Source organism: Diadema setosum, chromosome 1, assembly GCF_964275005.1.
Source record: "Diadema setosum chromosome 1, eeDiaSeto1, whole genome shotgun sequence".
Lineage (NCBI taxonomy): Eukaryota > Metazoa > Echinodermata > Echinoidea > Diadematoida > Diadematidae > Diadema > Diadema setosum.
This window is the reverse complement of record NC_092685.1, coordinates 4,385,181-4,403,668: the sequence shown is the minus strand read 5'-3', so window position 1 is coordinate 4,403,668 and position 18,488 is coordinate 4,385,181. Positions and strand designations below refer to the sequence as shown.

The following is an 18,488-nucleotide window of genomic DNA, read 5'->3' as shown; positions in this document are numbered from 1 at the left end:
GATCCATTTTGAAAATTGTACAAATAGTAAAATCCATGCTCACAAAGCAATCTGCCAGCAACAAGTTAATATTTTATGAATAATTTTCCTCTTCAAAGAGAAAAAAAAAATCACTCAAAGCTGAGACATACATTTCCTTTTCTACATCATAAATAAGGATCAAAATCATGAAAACACATTACACATCTAAGGTTTACAAATTGTCATTAACCAGACCAAATGAATACTTCAACCTTATCTCAGCTCAGTCCATTCCAAATTTGCTACTTCTTAGTGCAAATTGGTATTGTAAAGTACATGGAGGCAAACACACAGTATAAAAAATATGAATAATATCTACAAGTTACAGATGTATGTGTGAACACTTACAAATGTATGTGTGAATGCATGCATACCTATCTCTTTCTCTGTCTCTCTATTTATCTATCATTCTATCTCTATCTATCTATCTATCTATCTATCTAGATATGTAAAAAAAAAAAATACATATGCTGAAACAACCACGAATAGATAATTAAATCTTCTACTTAACATGTACAACTACCAGTAGTTACATGAGCAGAGCATAAGCACAGACACATCTTTCCTCAAAATCTATTTTCTGCAGCTCAGCTGGCTCAGGGAGGGAAAACTGTGATGTCATATGGAACAGATTGAACATTAAAAAGGACAATTTATGCCCAAACCCAGCCAAGGCGATGATTAGCAGACAAACCCTCTGCATATCGCATCAAGGCAGGCTAATGGGAAACGCGACAGTTGAGTAGTTCCCAAGGAACTCTGAGAGGGAACAACGAGAGAGACAGGAAAAGAGTAACAGAAGGAAAGGGAGAGAGACAGACCACTCAAGGCTCCCTGGAAAAGTATGAAAACAGCCAGCGAGAGGTATACTGGCAGAGAGAAAAAAAAAAGAGATGAAAGCAAAAGAGAGAAAGAGAGGGAGAGATGGAGCGAAACAGAGAGAGAGTGAGAGCGAGAGACAGCTGATGACGTCAAAATGTCAAACAGAGATACCTTCCCAGAATGCCGTATAAACAGTTCCCTGGAACAATCTAACATTCATATGACCTACACTTCCCTTCCACGCTAAAGCATACCCCGAGCCTTTACTAACCTCCCCCTCCCCCCCTCCCCACAAATATTCACTCTCCTTTTCTTCCTTTCATATACTAGAATTTATGGTTAAATGTCTGATGGATCACAATGTCATTTGGAAGACAATTTCTACTAAAATGCTCTATGAAATTTTATGTCATCCAGGTACTTCTCTCTTTCCTTGTATCCCCTATATAATCTCTAAACTTGTCATGGGCACTCCTCCAGGAAACGATAGACATACAATATATTCTATTGCCATCTATCTTTGTCTAGCACAGTAGGCCACAATTGTAATTACATCTGCAAGCACTCACATATGCCTCTTTGTTCCACCATGTACAAAAGGTAAAGACTGCTTTGCTCTATCTGATGCAAATTCCAAAATACACTGTACATATATTTTGTGCTCTGTCGTCAAGCAAGCACAATGTACTCAGATCTAGTGGAACATCAGTATACATAACACAGATGCTTTTAGAAATCAATGCTCTGGTATGGGTTGGACTAAGACTAAGCATCTATGTTACTGTTTAAAGCTCTAGAGTGAAGTGTTTGCATGCTTTCTGTGTGCTCCCATCTTTTGTGTCTTTATTATTATTATTAGGTGTCAATTCCCTTCATTTCTTAAGCACCACTTGTCATTTGCATGCTCAAAGCTACTACTCAGCTGAGCATGCACCTGTAGCAATATGACACAGTCTCGCACCTTTTGATGTCATCTGATCTAATATATCGCAGCACATCAAAGCCTCATTTCATTCCCTATTCTCCCTCTCAGCCAGCTAATTCAGGAGCAGCAATCCCGTGCACTCCGCATCGGCAGACCCGGCCACCGGATAAAAAGGAAAAATGGTCTCCTCTCGAGCACAGGCTTGGAGTCTTTAAGCTCTGAACAGAGAGGAGGAACCCATTTCGGGACGGCAGGGCGGCGGTGTGACGTCAACTGAATCTGAATTTGATCAGCAGTCTCCGTCACTGACAGAGTCCACCAGGCCACGACTGAGGAAAGTCAGTGTGTGTACCAGCCAACAACGACAGATGATGCTACCTTTCCCATACACTGCTCAGTATGTGGTGGGTAGGTAGATAGGCGGAGGGAAAAATCCATACACACACTCCAGCAGCCTCGACCATCGTGAACGAGCCAGCACTGCACAAGTTGGGACTGCTGTGCCTCCAAGAGAAATATTCCTATATATCCCCTACAAATGACTACCAGAAATATCATATTACAAGAAAGAAAATCAAACCAAATGGAAGATGGTAATGACTTCTGACAAATGGCATTCTGATCACACACAACAAATAAAATGTTGTGGAAGACTTTGGAGCATTACTGGAGCAAAGTCATTGGTAACCCCAAAACAGATATTTTGATAACAGCACAGAACTGTGACTTTTATGCATATGTCTTTTTTGCCATGCATATGACATTTTTGCCATGTAGATTAGGAAAAGTGATTCCCCCCCCCCCCCAATTCAAGAAGAGAGTTTTTCTTTCTGTGCATCTTAAAGGTTGTGCATGAATATTTATGGGACGTTAAGTCAGTGAAATTGCCACGGAATTTCTTCTTCTAGGAAACTGCACACACTGCTTACATTTTGAATATGTTCAAAATTCATAAAATGATGCAGATATGAACTAACAGTATGATTAGATATTTGACTCATTTGCCAACAGGTGACACTATGACAATGCCAGTTTGGTGACTGTGCGATAAAGAAGCATTGTTTGCAGAGCTGTGATGAGATGGGAAGAAGTTTCTGCTGGATATGTGTGGGATTGTTGAAGAAAGGAAACTAATGCTTTCTGACATAGCTTTGAACAATGTGAGCCTGAAACAATATTTTACTCCATCACACAATTCACTCTAAATGCAAATAATGCTGTATGCAGCTTTGTGCATGCCTGTGTTTACCTTGCCTATAGCTCCATGAAATCGGAGATGAAAATTTCACTGGGATAAATCCATAATAGACATTTGAGTGGTTGGGCGGATTGATTTCTTACAGATTTCCTAAAAGCCCTCAATGTATGTTCCTAATCTGTATGCTGTAAAGCCTATGTGATTTACCAATACATTGTAAGTGGGTCATAAAAAAAAAAGAGAAGAATGTATAAAAATATGAATCTAATCAGCAATGCAGCATGTAACTTACCTTTAGTCTGTCTTGACAAGCTGATAAAAGCATGCTTAGGTGTGAGCATGCCATGATATTTAGGGACTTGAATTTTTCTTTTTTGTTTGTTCTCACAGGTAAAAAGTCTCAGATATTACAGACACTGACAACCAATGTTCATAAAAGGAAACCAAAGAGTGTCTTCCCAGGGCTAGAAAATATAAATGTAGGGTGCCAGCATTAAAATCTGAATGAACAGGCTGAGATTTCAGACTACCATGACAGGGGAATTGGCAAAATATACTGAAGGGTCCCCTACATAACCCATGGTTATTAGTAGGCAGATAGAAAGTCTGTGTGTATGCATGAGAGATAGAGAATACCTTGCCCCAAATTCTCAAGCATCCAGGGATAGGCATAATGTGTGGTGGTAATAGGGTTGGGTCGGAAGAAGGGGGGGGGGGAGGTGAGAGAGGAGGGGAACGGGAGGGGGAGGAGGAGTTTGGAATGGATGCATCTGGGAAGAGAATGGGAAGGGAGATGGGGAGGGGGATGGGGGAGGGGGATGGGGGAGGGGATAGGTTTGGGGGAAGGGAAGGGGAAGGGGAAGGGGAAGAAGAGTATGAAATGGATGCATAGGAAGAGGAGGAGAGACCAAAAAGGATGCTGGGATGGGGATGATTGCAGCTTGCGGTGCCTGAACTGCATAAATAAACATTCTCAGGCGGAATCATGGCCCTAGCCTCCCCTGTTTACTTTCCACTGTAAACTTTTGAGATTGCACATTCAAAAGAATGGATTTCCATTTTATGACCTGCCCACAGAGATCAGTAACATGTGCAGATAGCTCATTGAAACCCATCCTTTCAAAAAGGAAACAAAGAATGGAATGATTTAGGAAGTATATCACCCTGATGTAAATGTAGACAGCCTCTAGCTGTCATGCAAGGTAAAAGTTTTTGATTAAACAAGAGATTATGCAACTGCCATCTATTCACTGTTTAGATGTGCATAGCAAAGAGTACATTTACATGAATGATTGCCTATGAATTCTACTGAATAAACATCTTTTCTTTCATGAGTTAAAGCAAAATAATATTACATATTCTTGAAAAATATTCATCTGCAGGGAGAGGATAAATATTTTGAGTGATATAAAATAATGGTAATCAAAGGGAATGCAAGTCACATTGGCTCTCATACAGGCACTGATAATGCAACAAATCCAATCCAAATTTTCTAAATTGTACAAATTACAATACCACTTTTGCAGCTTAACCCATTGGAGACTAGTTCCAAGAACACTAGGGCAGGCGTCTATGGGAAACATGTGTTATAGTAAAATCAGCTAGTCCTCGATGGGTAAAGCAAATATTTTACAATGTCATGATCTTTGACAAAGACTTCAGCATAAAAATAGGCATTTTTTTTCTTTGATGTAAAAAGCACTTGTTTAAAATTGAAATGCAGTGACTGCCAGATGTCAAATGAATAGCATTGTACAGCATTCTAAATCTGACTTTTACACATACCTTGCATGACTTCAAAACTGTACAGTTGTCTTTTACCATGCATTGAATAACTGTCATACCACAGCTAAACACACTTCTCTATTTGCAAAGAAGGCTATGAGAATTGTGAGCCTTTTATAGAGAATACTTCTGAGTGAAAGAATACTTGTGCACACAAGGAAACTTCAGCAAATAATGGCCTGCACTGTATAATAGCATCTGGACAATGGATGAAAGCAATCAAAGAATCAGTTAAGCTTGTGCCAGCCGGGGCCTAAAGAGAACACTTACAATGAGGCTGGAGTGAAAAAGAGAGAAGAAACACTTTCACATCTTCCTGAGATCATAAGCCATCACCATGCCAACAGTGAATGATGTATTCATCTCTTCCCTAATAAGAGCAAATTGAAGCTTTCTGGAAAAGCATGAACTACAGTACCTCCAACATATAAGTAATGGCTCTTCAGACTGCTCAAGTATAGGCTCCCCTTATCTTTTAATTATGACAGCCAAGCACATAATGCAGGGATTGGTATCACGGCAACATGTCATTTTAACATAGGACGTAGGAGCAATTGTCATGATTGCATGTTTTATTAACTGGCTGTGCTTCTGTTAGTTCGGATTGTTCTGAATAAGGTAAACTTTCACTTGTTTTTTGTCTACTATTTTAGCTGTCGTATGCATACTTTTGTGCATGATGGGAGGGGGGTGTAAGACGAATGCACATATATATATATATTGTAATGATATAAAGTACACCCTTTAGTGAATATCAAATTCAAATCAGCCAATTAGATTCATTTCCATAATTCTTGAAAACGCAAACATGAAATTTACAAACAAGGCCAGAATCTTAGATAATATTGCAAAAACCTGTGTCTGAAACAATGTATTTACATATATATTTGACATTTCTTGCCTGACATGTTAGTAAGTTGAGTTTTCTGAATGTCCATAAGGCTGGTTCCAGAGCATCTTTATATGTGCCCAGCAACATTAACTGACTTTAGAATTGTTCACTACAAAATTGTCAATAACTTGTCCATCCTGCTTTTGCCATTAGTTGATATGCTTTCTGCATTTACTGACATGATGGCAAGGCAACATATTCTGTCTGAAACAAATACTTGTAATTCCAAGAAAAAAAGCATAATGTGACACTAATGTTTGTAAAAAGAGAAGAGAAATGCACAGAAAATGTAACCACACACAACTAGGCATGCATGCTAATTCATACCAAATGCAAGTGGTGTTAATATTGTTCACAAAAACTGCACTTTTTCATGCATGGCCCATACTGCTGTTGTGACCAATCATGACCTACACTGCAGTCTTATGATGCATCATTCAAAGGCGCATTCCAGACGATTTTCAAAATTTCACATCACTTACATTTAAATCGACACTCCATGTATAGATTTATGGGATTTATTGTTGTCCTTGAGCAGAAAAACCAATACTCTGAAAAATCTTGAACAAATTACACTGAACAGTGTTGGGCCCCGTTGCTAGAAACTTTGCGTTTAAACGCAACTTGCAACTGATTGTCACTGGCCAATCAAAATCATTGTTGCATGCATGTCTTCTTAATAGGGCAGACCCTGAGCCAATCAGAATGGTTGTTTCAAAATTAGCAATTATTTGCAATTGATTGCAACTTTCTTGCAACGGGGCCCTGATGACATAGAGCTTCACATATTTCAGAAATGTAGCAGTGTAATTCCATTACAATACAGCTTGCTTAACAATTTCACCTGTGTAGAATCTATGCATACCTTCTCCTTTTGTTCTGCTTCCTTGAGCCCCAACACATGCATTCTTATGGTGAGGCTGACATGTCACCATCCTTGTTCATTGCAATTTGTTATAGATTTTGAAAACATTCTTATTCCTTATCCCAATCACTATATATTCCGATACTCTCTACGCAGCATAACTAATTTATAGTTGTTCAAATGTAAAAGTCTGAAAATCATCCGGAGGTCTCCTTTAAATGTATGTGGGATTTCAGTCTTAGTACATTGTATCACTCTAAAAAGTGTTCATTACACAGCTGTAATTGTGCATACTAGGATTCAGCTCCATGGAACGTTAACCCTCTTAGCTCCTCGACTGCCCACAGCCACCACTCAAACGTATCTGTGTGTATGGGTGTGCGTATGTTTGGGGTGTGGTGTATTGTCTCTGACTGCCATATGTCATACCTGTACCACCTTACTCTGCATCCCAATCTCCATGACAATACAACCACATTGTCTACTAACCCATCCAAACTGAGTGAAATTTACTGCCTCCTTCAGGGAGCAGCAGAGGATGACATTGTAGGAAATCCAGGGTATTAAGGCTTAATCAAATGTATGATAACCAGGGTCGCCATGGATCACGCTTGTTGGAAAGTCAAACCACGCTCTAAGGCTCAATGGAAGACAGCAAAAAGTCAAGGCTGCTTCTAAGATCAATGAATAGTGTTTCCCCTCACAAATATGCACAGCAATTATCACAATTCTAAATATATGAAGGTTTTGACCTTTTTAAATAGAAAAGGTCGCTAGTGACTGACGAGGAGTGGTCTGCTACCCTGAAGGGTAGCAACAGAAATAGCTACAAACCATGATAAATGTCAATACTGAAGATAACAATTGTATAACATACAGGGAAAAGGGGAAAGGAAAAGAAATGAAAATAATTCATGCAGAGGTAATAGAGTGGTGATGTCGCAGTCTAATGGTACAGTTTGAGTTGGTTCCAGGTGTGAGCATGGTTAGCAACAATAGTGTTCACAGACCTGGCCAGGTGAGGTTGCTAAAGAACCAGTTTCTATGGTGATGAATGGCTATGACATCACACTCTGGTACTCTATAGTCCTTGCATAATCTTACAAAATTAGCATAATTTCATTTGTTATACTTCTGTTCTACCTTACAGTCCTGCCATTGTAATACACTGGCACTGCCAAACAGCCATTTTTCTCTCTTGGTCAAGAGGGACATTATACAAAAATACCTTGTCCAAGGATGTACTGTATGTAATATATCTAGCGAGTCTTAATTTTTTGTGAATCAGAACTTCCCAACAATTTTGTGAGTGGTAAAATTTGTGATTGTGGAGTACATTACTGAACATAGTAATGTATGCGTGCACATCACATTTGTGTTGAGATCAGAGTTGATATTTTCATTTGTTTTTAAACCTGGGAATGGCACCCGAATCGCGAAGCAAAATATTCGGCGTATACATTACACACTGAGTAGAACTCAAACTCAAGATCTTTGCTCTGAGAACCCAGAGCACACTCTCCATATCACACAGTGTTACCAGTATCATAAAATGGAAGCATGTTGATACATTCCCCCTACTAAAAAAAAAAAAAAAAAAAAAAAAGGGGGGGGGGGGAGAGAATGATACCACAAATCAATGCAGGCATTCACAGAATATTACACGTAATGTACAGGTAGACTTCATCACTAAAACTACTTTGTACTTCTATTGTGTTCTATAGCAGTATACATGTACCATGTAGCCAATGACACATGTGTGACTCCATTTATCATTCTGCTCCGATGAGCCTCTTTCCTGAACATATCTGGTGGGTGTTGATCTTCACAGCGTATGTACAATTATGTTTTTACGGGGTGCCCAGATGCTATAATGCCAAAAATGCCTGAGTCAATAATGATTGTGGTTTGTTCTGCTAAGCCATCGCCGGTCGCTCACCAAATTTACTCACTGGGATGTGAGAAGCTACATTGTAGCCAAACTAAGAATTCAATCCTCAGTCTTTAAATACCGAGTCACCCAGATTCTTCCATTAGGGATCCATATAAAATATTACTCTCCCTTTGTAGCTTCCATGTTATACACACATTTTAAACACTTTGGCAAGTATTTCACGGGTCAAATATTTCTTCTGAATGGCTGAATTCTGTCCACACCTTCAGAAGTAGGCAGCGTATCTGTTGGCCAGCACTAATGCAATGCTGTGTAAAGTTACTTGGTTCACTAATCTCTCCAGCTACACACTGCATGGTACTGTAAAGCAAGAAATTTTCTTGGCATGAAATTTTTCTGAAATGCCATTGGCATTCCATGCAGGTAGTGTCGACAAGAACTTTCTAAGTGCATCTTAATTTCGTGAATCTTGGTTCTCGCGAATTTCGCAAAATAAAAACGCATGTGAAAATTTCTGATTTTACAGTGAGTCATTTTGCACAATGATTTCTTTATTTACATAAATGGACTTATAATAACCACTGTCACTGTCCAATGACAAGGTGTGAAAATTTCAGATTCTTTCACTTTCTTGATTCATGGCCACACTTGACAAATTTCTCCCATTCTGTTCCCATGATTTTACTCACCATATTTACTGAAGTCGACATGAATTCGGTGTGAAATAAGAATGCCATATATAAGTCTTTTAATCAGGTTATCAACCAAGACTGCAGTGTGTGTATTATCCTTCCATTCATTCTAGAGCTATGGTGATAAGGAAAAAAGACACACAAAAAAGTTGCATCTCTGATTCTCCATCTGAGCACTACTTCAAGATAATACCAGAAACTTGTACAAACAAATACTCCCTACTCTCTTTCAAACATCTTACTCAGGTCTGAGCATACGACCATGTAATTTATTCGAAATGTCAGCTGGAGTGCTTTGTCTGAAAGCCAGGAACAAGTACAGCTGGGTATACACAGCACATATGGAACAAACATGTCCAGAAATGATTCATGTGGGTTATTCACCCTTTCACAGAGCAGCAACAAGCCCTTGAAATTGATCCTCCCATACTCTCTCTCAACAGATCAAACTCTTTCTTAAAATGCAAGTTTCAGTTTCAAAATGTCACATGTTATAACAGACCAATGAAAAGAATGAGTACAACATCACAAATCATTATCATTCTAATGCTAACTACTACTCTACTGCATGAACCCCACAGTGGTTACTTGTACATGCTTCACATTTAATGCATAGATGTATCGTAAGAGCCACCCATCAGTAACAACAAAAGATTACATAGTTGACATTTAGGCCTGAAGTCACTAAAGCCAAGGCAGTTACAATGCCTGTGTGAGGTGATATGTTTCAAACCTATGCTGACAAAGGAACTGATGATGTCACTGTGAGCTAAATGTCAAGCACTGCTTTTCTTATAAAGTGATATTTTTGTCTGTGAGATTTGATAAGCTTCAATATAGATAACCCTGGCACACCCAGTACTAGGAAGAAAGAAGTTCAATGAGAAATACACTGTATACGCCAGATACTTTGTGAGGTTTTAATTTTCGTGAATTTTGTGAGAAGCCAATTTGGCAAATCCAACAGGTTTGCAAGTATGAATAAAATGTCATTTCTTTATTTTTTTTTTCAAATGACAGAATGACAGCTTTTTTATGCTGCACCTTCACATGAGAACAGCATCCTTGCCATACTCATTATTACCCTGTTAGAAAAACTAGCACCCCTGATTTTCTTTAACATCCCTGCTTTTCTTGAACATCTTGTCACTAAATGCTCCTGGTTCATTACATGTATACCGAGTCCTACTCCTTTTGTGTCAATCACACATTTAAACTAGTGACATCACGCATTGTATTCAACTCCAAATTTAAATACCATTGTACGTACAATAATGAAGATGAAAATTTTGATAATGACTGCAATGAGCCAGTAACCATTTATACATAAACAACAATGACAATGCCCAGTAATGGCAATGCTAATTACTCACAATATCAGAAAAATAATCATAACAACTGGCAACTATGGAACAATGAGTGCTAATTACACAGCATGGCAGTATTAGGGATTATATATCTTGATGAAAACAATTCCATATCTAGTGTTCTGCTCCTGTTCCAAGAGAAGATACTTAATAAACAAGATTCCTAATTTAAAAAAAAAAGAAAAAAGAATGAAGATGGGCACTGCTCTATAATGAAGGCAGGTACATTGAGTGAGTATAATACAAAGCAAATTCTCCCATGTATTCTGATAACTTCCAGAACAACAATTTAATCCACAAGTGATTATCTCAGTGTATTTCCTTGAATATGTGAGAAATTATGTGAACTCTCTTCTCAATAGCAACTCATTCCTCCTTAGAAATTCTATGTGTTATGCCTAGAGTGATACTACATATATGGATGCATTTTACCAATAACGACGATCCAATGTTATTATATTGAACATATATTTCTACGATGGAAAAAAGGTAATTGTCTGTGTTGGGGTTTTACAACGGCATTCTGTTAATTTATTTATTTGGTATGAGGGGAAAAACTCAATCTTATCAATCTATTGAAGGCAGACATCAAATTGACATGAACTAAAACATGTACAATATCTAATAATACCAGCATTATCTATTTTTGGAGGTTTTAGGTACACCACTGTAGAATTATCAAAGAATATTTTAATACCTACATCTTCAATGTATTCAGGGGTTCCATTACAGTAAAGCAACAATGAAAAATTACAATAATTAACTGCCTTCATTTCACAAACAGCACAGATGAAAACAATAATAACTGATATTCTACTAAAATCAATTTTGCAATCCATGTTTTTGCTTTTCTAATCCCAAAACATTTTATTTTATACTACAGAGCTCCCTTTTCTCATTCCACAAGCACCTACATGCATGTGTCAATAAATCCTGGTCAAATTACAATTCTACAACATAAATCTACATGCCTGTGTGTTTTTCGGTTTATTGATCATAACCTGTGACATTTATGAAGTTGGCCAGGTGATGCTGATAATTAAAAAAGAAATCATCATCAAGAAGAAAAAAGTATGCTCAAAAAGCCAAGAGAAGTATTTCAGTTAGCAGCAGATGGGTGTTATCTAGAGCAAGTCTGTGATTCTCCCTTGGTATGGATAATTAATCATGTACTTTAAGACAGCTAACAAATAGAAAACCCACCAAAGCAAACATGTACATGCAAATAAAGAATGTGATATAAATGTTCTTTATAGATTTCAAAACTGTCAGTGTATGCTCCTTACATAACTTCTCTATAGTCATAAAATGCACGTGTTGGACTTTTATACTCTATATCAAATACACTCACTTATGCTCTTGCATGCACACTACATGTTGTATGGCTAATGTGGAAAATGAATGTCATTTCATTTCATTTCATTACATATGATGAAGCATATATCAATGAAGATGAATGTAACATGTACATATTCAAGAGAGACAGTTATAACGAGTATCCCTGCAAAACAAGAGGGTCTTACTGAAATTTCAGTCACAGAGGGTGAATTCTGAAGAACACGTCATGAGTATTCAAGACTATATTATGTCATTTGTTGTTGTTGTATTAGTAGCAAATATGTGTAGCTTTTTGATTCCTCTGCACTGGAATACAAAGGTATCAATTTGATTTGTTTTGTCTGCTTGTTTTTTTGTTTTTTGTTTTTTGGAATGTATTACTGTTACTGCTTTACATAAAATACTCATCAATAGCTGTGTCAAGAGATTTGCCACAGGGGTTGTTTTCATCTTTGGTCCCCACATGTAATAGCTCTCCCCTCATCCCGCATGCCTGTAGTCTTGACACGCACGCCGTCTGAACTATGTTTGTTCTGGCTACATAAACTCATTGTGGTGTATTTCCTCAACATCTCCCCGGGGCAAATTTCATCACTGTGATGCTATTTGGCAAGCAATCACTGCCCTTTTCAACACCCCGGCAAAGTCTGGGTCCCCCTTCTCAAGTGCAATAATTGGTGTGTGCACAAGGCAGCCGAATGTGAGCCGCTACACAACTTGACCACTCAAGATGAAACCATGCAGAGGAGGTTCTACCAGGAAATTAATCACCTATCTATTTCACACCGTGCTGTAATAGCTTGAGAAACGCCTAACGTGTCTCCTGGGCCAGTTCTAACTCAATAAAAATGTGCTGACTCCATGCAGAGTACACAGCGGGTGATTAAATCAAAATGTTGGAAGGTGTAAGAACTTCTCTGGCACACAGAAGCCATTTCAACAATCTCACTATGGTGTCTTGTCAACACTCTTTGAGGTCTTAATTTCACAGGTCTACCCTTTCTTGAAGCAATGTTTTCAACTGGCCAGTATGATCTTTCACACACAAATCATACATGAGAAAAAAAAGTTCAGCCGTTGCAACAATTATGGTGTATCAAAAGAGAAAATTCTACTACTGTTGTAAATGATGACTATAAATTGAATATGGCGCTGCCACAATAGCCATTACTTCTCATTTTATGTACTGCCAGCTACAGTGTATTTTCTCCAATAGGAAAAATTGTTGCATACATCATGCCAGTGCAAGGTTAGTTAGAGTGAGCCCCCTTCTACCCCCCCCCCCCTTCTGAAAATTTAAGCAGTTAGGCCAATTGTGTTGGTGTACAGGTGCCAAAGAAAAAATCCCACTTCGCCATATTGAAAGGCAGAAAGAATACTGGTACCAATTTGTTATTGTCGCAGGATGGACAAATTTAAACATCTGAAAATGACTATCAATATGATTTTCAAAGACAGAGAAGAAATAAACCTCAGAAAAGACACAAACCTGGTTTCTACACAGTGCCTCACATCAAGTTTTCCTTTGAAACATCTTTAAACTTCTTGACTTGAGCAGTTGATATCATGACACATTTAAAATCTTGCAATACATTATGATTGGTTTTTACCATACATATATCCAACCTGCTTGACACCCATTACTTTTTGCATCAAACAAGACACTTAAGTGGAAATATAAATATCATGCACAATGCAGTTGTTTGTATCCAATTATTATTGGTACCTACGCCAGTGGGTGACGCCTACAACCAGCAGAGGTTATGCTTTCAATTCCATGTTTGTTTGTCTGTCTGTTTGTGTACAAGAAAACTTCAGAGCAGATGAATGAATTTTCATCAAACTTGCAGGGTGTGCTCATTATGAAACTTGTAAGAAAGAAATTGGGGTCATGGTCATGAGGTCAAAAGTCAACGGTGATAGGGGTCATAAAGCACATAAAATAAGCTTAACCCGTTACGGTTTGATTTTGCTACAACACCCATTTCCGATAGACAACTGCCCGAGTATACTCCAATAACTCAATAATAGACGATCAGATTTTCACCAAATGTGTTGTGTAGCTATCCCTATACCTCTATGTTTGTGTTGAAGATATTGCCTACGAAATGGTAATATTTTAATCATGACTGCTTGGCGCAGGTCTGCTCTCTCAGAGTGCTCCTCTATTTAATGTTTATGCTTGCGCAAGCTTTTAAAACTGCAATTCCTGCATATGTTGCATACTCAGTGGAAAAAGGAGTCCTGAGCACAAATCTCTCTCACAGCCTCCTATTTATTACGCCATTGAAGTCTTAGAACCGACTGTCAAAGACCACATATGCTAGGCATGTTTATGATTAATTGCATATGTCTAGAATTACTCTAATTTACAATGACAAGATATAAGGGGAAAGGCCTACATCATAAGACACTGTTATTGAGAACTATTATGATACGGCATTAAATATTCTGAACACTGTACTGCAACTGACAAATCATGAGGCCATTTTTGTCCCTTCCGCGCGACCAGCTTCTTGGGGAGTTACTCTACAAATGTTTTCAACACTATCCAGGCAACAATCGAAACAGAACTTGTTCTCAAGGGTAACCATGAAATTAGTTTAGAAATGATCTTCACCAGTCTTCAATGGATATTCCAATTCAAGTTCTCGACATAATAATGAAATATGATCACCAACACCTGCTCATGCCTGGAATTCCAGGAATGTCAACAATCAGGATAAAGCATCAAAATTTACTCCATAGTAACGAAGCAGAGGACAGGTATCAACAAAATCCGGTGCCTAGCTGCTCCTAAACATGCTAGCTGCATGCTGTATCCCCCCTCATGACACCACCTTCTATCAACTGAAGCTAGACATACAGTCAACCAAGAATTGGAAGATGAAAGAACTTACCTTTGGCGCAATTCCTTTCCTTACATCATTGATTTGGGAGAGTTCTAACACCTGCCCTTCCTGTGTGCATGCAGAGAAATGAAGAAGACAAGAGGAAATGAAGATGAATGAAAACTGTTATCGATTCACACTTGAAATAGGCATTCTATCATGACCAGATGCAACACCAGTGGGTTACCATGATTGGCAATTCACGAATGTCTTCTCAAGTGAAAATCTCATCATTTTGGGCGATGAGTTTGCTCAAAGTTGTCACGCTCTGTTACCAACTTCAACCCCTAATCATGAGAATGTTTCTGAAGTAAAATAGAATGGTGAAGTATTATCTTCCAGGTCGTGCTATAGTGTCATGTTGTGCTTCAGCTGTCACTAAAATAAACAATCAATACAAAGCAATTAACATCGATCATGAAAAGTAACAACTATTGATCAACCATTACTACTTTGCACAATTAAAAAAAAAAAAAATATTGCACCACACAAGTCCATCTGTACATACAAATAAAATAAAAAAAAGTACTCATACTTCAATTTTTTTTCTCTCTCTCAAAAAAAAAGAAAAAAGAAAAACGTGTATCAGTCAAATTCAACATGATGATTTTTTTTTTTATTGACTTGATAATTTTCAGTAAATATTCTATAATCACACTTATTCATGACACAATTGCTGTAATTAGGATGGGAAATGCCATAAATATTGAATCTTGTGATAACATCAAACTTTATAACACACTCTTGGTGAAACACACATTTTGAATGCCATTGGTATTCAGAGAGATTACAAAAACATTTCAGTATGCAAACCTTTTAATCTAATTATTAAACAACATATTCCATAATGCCTTGTTAAATACTGTTTTTATATAATTAGCTGATGTGAATTCATGCCCAGAAGACAGAGTATGAGCATTGTATTAGCTATGCGACACCAGTGTGCAGCTTTAAGAGGTCATAACACATTGCGACAGATTATTGCTGCAGTGATGGCTCATTTGGGTCCTTTTTATTACCACATACCTGCTACAGCAAGTATGAGACAACCGTTTCCAATGCACAACAACAAAAACACCACCAACAACAAATACTACTACTACTAATAATGATAATAGATATAATCTGTTGCATTATGTGAGCATAATGGTACTTGTAGCCTGAAGTGACGGAAGAGGGCAAAATGAACAGACATTAAAAAAAAAAAGAAAAAGAAAAAAAAAAGGACCTGGGATGATCAATGTCAATCTTCCAACTATGCAATGACAATTCATTTTGCTGTAATCACATATGGCAAATGCAATAATCCCCAGTAATCACTATTGGCTGGGTATAACACTGCCAAATGGCAACCATGCTAAATGGTGCACATTCCTGTCAAAACCTCTCTTGGTCTTCAGCACCACAGAACTTCACTTCGCACAGTAAAAATCATGATGTAAATAGCACGTTGCTTTTCTTTTCTTTTGTCCTTTCACAGCCTGAAAACAATACAACCAGCAATGCTTTCTGTTGCAAAGGGCACTAAATGCATTCAACCGTGTTCTCAGTTTTTGTTTCTTTCTTCTTCTTTTTTTATCTAAGAAGCTGCTTTCTACATGCTCCCAATGTTCTAAAAGTCTCGCAGTTGAGAATATTTGTGAAAAGGTTTGTGTGTGTGTGTGTTTTTTTTTTAATACCAAAACTGTGGGAGAGATCAGCTTTACAATATTCCTTTTCCCCTCATATATACAATGATGGAATAAACATTAATAAAATACTTTTGAACAGTTCGTAGTATGGTGGTATTTGTTCCTGGATATCTTGATGACAACATCAAAATTGATAAAAAAAAAAAAATGACTTCCAGCATACTTCAGTCATTTGAAGATCAGAATGAGGCTCAGTCAGCAAAGTTTCTTTTTTCTTTAATCAAGCACCATTTAATAGATAGTCCCTTCTAAGTGTTGGAGAGTGAAGATTTGGAAGCACTAGTTCATGATACCTAAATATTTTCCTTGCTTGCAATTCTTAATTCTGTACGGACACTTAGTATTTAACTTAACCTTCCTCCTCAAATTAGGCCAGACCTGATTCAAAAGAACGTCGAGAAAGGCAACACTTAAAAAAAAAAAAAAATTATTTGGAAAGATTCTATTCTGAATTAACTGTAAGTCCTGATATATGGTATGCTAATGAATGTCTTCAAAGAGAAATTGTGCAGTAAGCAACAAAAGACATTTCACAAATAAGAGACAACCTGGTTTTCAAATTAGCAATAGTGTAATTTTCCATCTTGAATAACTTTGTCTCACTAAGGCTGGTAATGTATAGGTCATTTAACTTTTGCTTAAAATCAATCTTAAGTTGAGTTAGAGTGAACGCAAAGCTGAAAATCTTTGTCACATTATGAGATTCAGTATACTTTCAGGAGGGTAATCCAACTAATTGGATGGAATAATCTGTTCCAAGTTCATGAGCAATACATAATTCAATGAATAAATCATGCATTACCCAAGCTGCTGAGTCAAACAATACAATACACAAACGTATTATGGCCTTGTTTCATCTAAGTCTGACCTTTTCCCAAGCCAGAGTTATCATACCATTATGCCTTATTCATATCTATCTTCATTATTACAGCAGGTCTTTATTGTATACAATGCCAGTAATCAGTGATAAACATCATAATGAACAGACAATGATGTAAGGTTGGCATCACCTCATTATTAACCATTGGCCTTTGCTCCTTCATTAAATTCATTGACAGTGCCATTTTGTCCAACTCAAATCCTTGTTCATACCCATAATACATTTTAGTTCCCTTCTTTTTGTTCCCTGGTTCATCAGTATATTTTTTTATTTTAACAAATTCATTACCTGTTTTATAGTAGTGTAATATATTATATAAAATTATGCAAGTGTGTCTGCATGTGTGTGCATATAAAACTTTCACTGATTCTACATTCACTGCATTCAAAATAAAAAAAGGATAATTTTGTAAACAAATATTCATCTTTTTCTGTTTACAATATTGTTGGAGAACACATTTCAGGCCCTCGGGACACATGGTGCTCCTACACATATTATTTGCCAAACTCTAAGCTAAATGTCAATGGTAAAATGGGGAAAAAACAGATAAACAAAAGTAAGGAGAGAGAAATACAAGTGGTAGAGGTACCAAGAAACCCTGTAAGATGCCCTGGAACAAGATTATCTCATCTCAACAAAATGCTCCAAAATGTAGTAAGATTATTAAAAAAAAAAGACTCAAAATCTATTACATTAGTAGCATTCTTCTGTCAACCCAAGCCACCTCATTTTCAGAATAGGTGGGCCACAATCTTTCCATGGTGGGAGAATAATAGATAGTACGAGAAGACATTGTCTCTTCCAGAACAGAAAGATGAGGCCGACTTGTTTTTGCTTTTCAGGTTGCTTTGCAGCTCATCTGCTGGTTCAGGGTCATCTCACTAATTACAAACCGGCGGTAATTAGCCTCATCAAATTACTTCAAGGAAACACCTGGCCCACTGTCATAACAACCACTGCTGGCTGGCTGGCTGGCTTATGAGTTCCATTGCAACCATGACACCATACGCTCCTCATGTAAACACTCATAGACTACTTATTTACTGGGTGAAAAAAACATGAGACTAAAAAGAATGGGATAAACAATACAGAACAAACGAAGGCCAACGTTTCAAAGAGCTTTGCTGCCAACACGAATGCTATACAATACACAGTAATCAACTACATCTCAAGGACTATAGAGCAAGCATTTCCATTTCTATAATGCACATAACTTTCATACAAATT

At 37.5% G+C, this 18,488-nt stretch overlaps 1 protein-coding gene across 1 annotated transcript in view; it reads right to left on the bottom strand.

The window, feature by feature from the left end:
- The window catches only part of LOC140233372 (1-phosphatidylinositol 4,5-bisphosphate phosphodiesterase beta-4-like), a 181,771-nt gene that overhangs the window by 111,577 nt on the left and 51,706 nt on the right, over positions 1-18,488 (bottom strand). Inside the window, exon 3 of the mRNA XM_072313489.1 lies at positions 14,700-14,759. Coding sequence (XP_072169590.1) covers positions 14,700-14,759 — 60 coding nt within the window. The remainder of the gene's footprint in view (positions 1-14,699; positions 14,760-18,488) is intronic.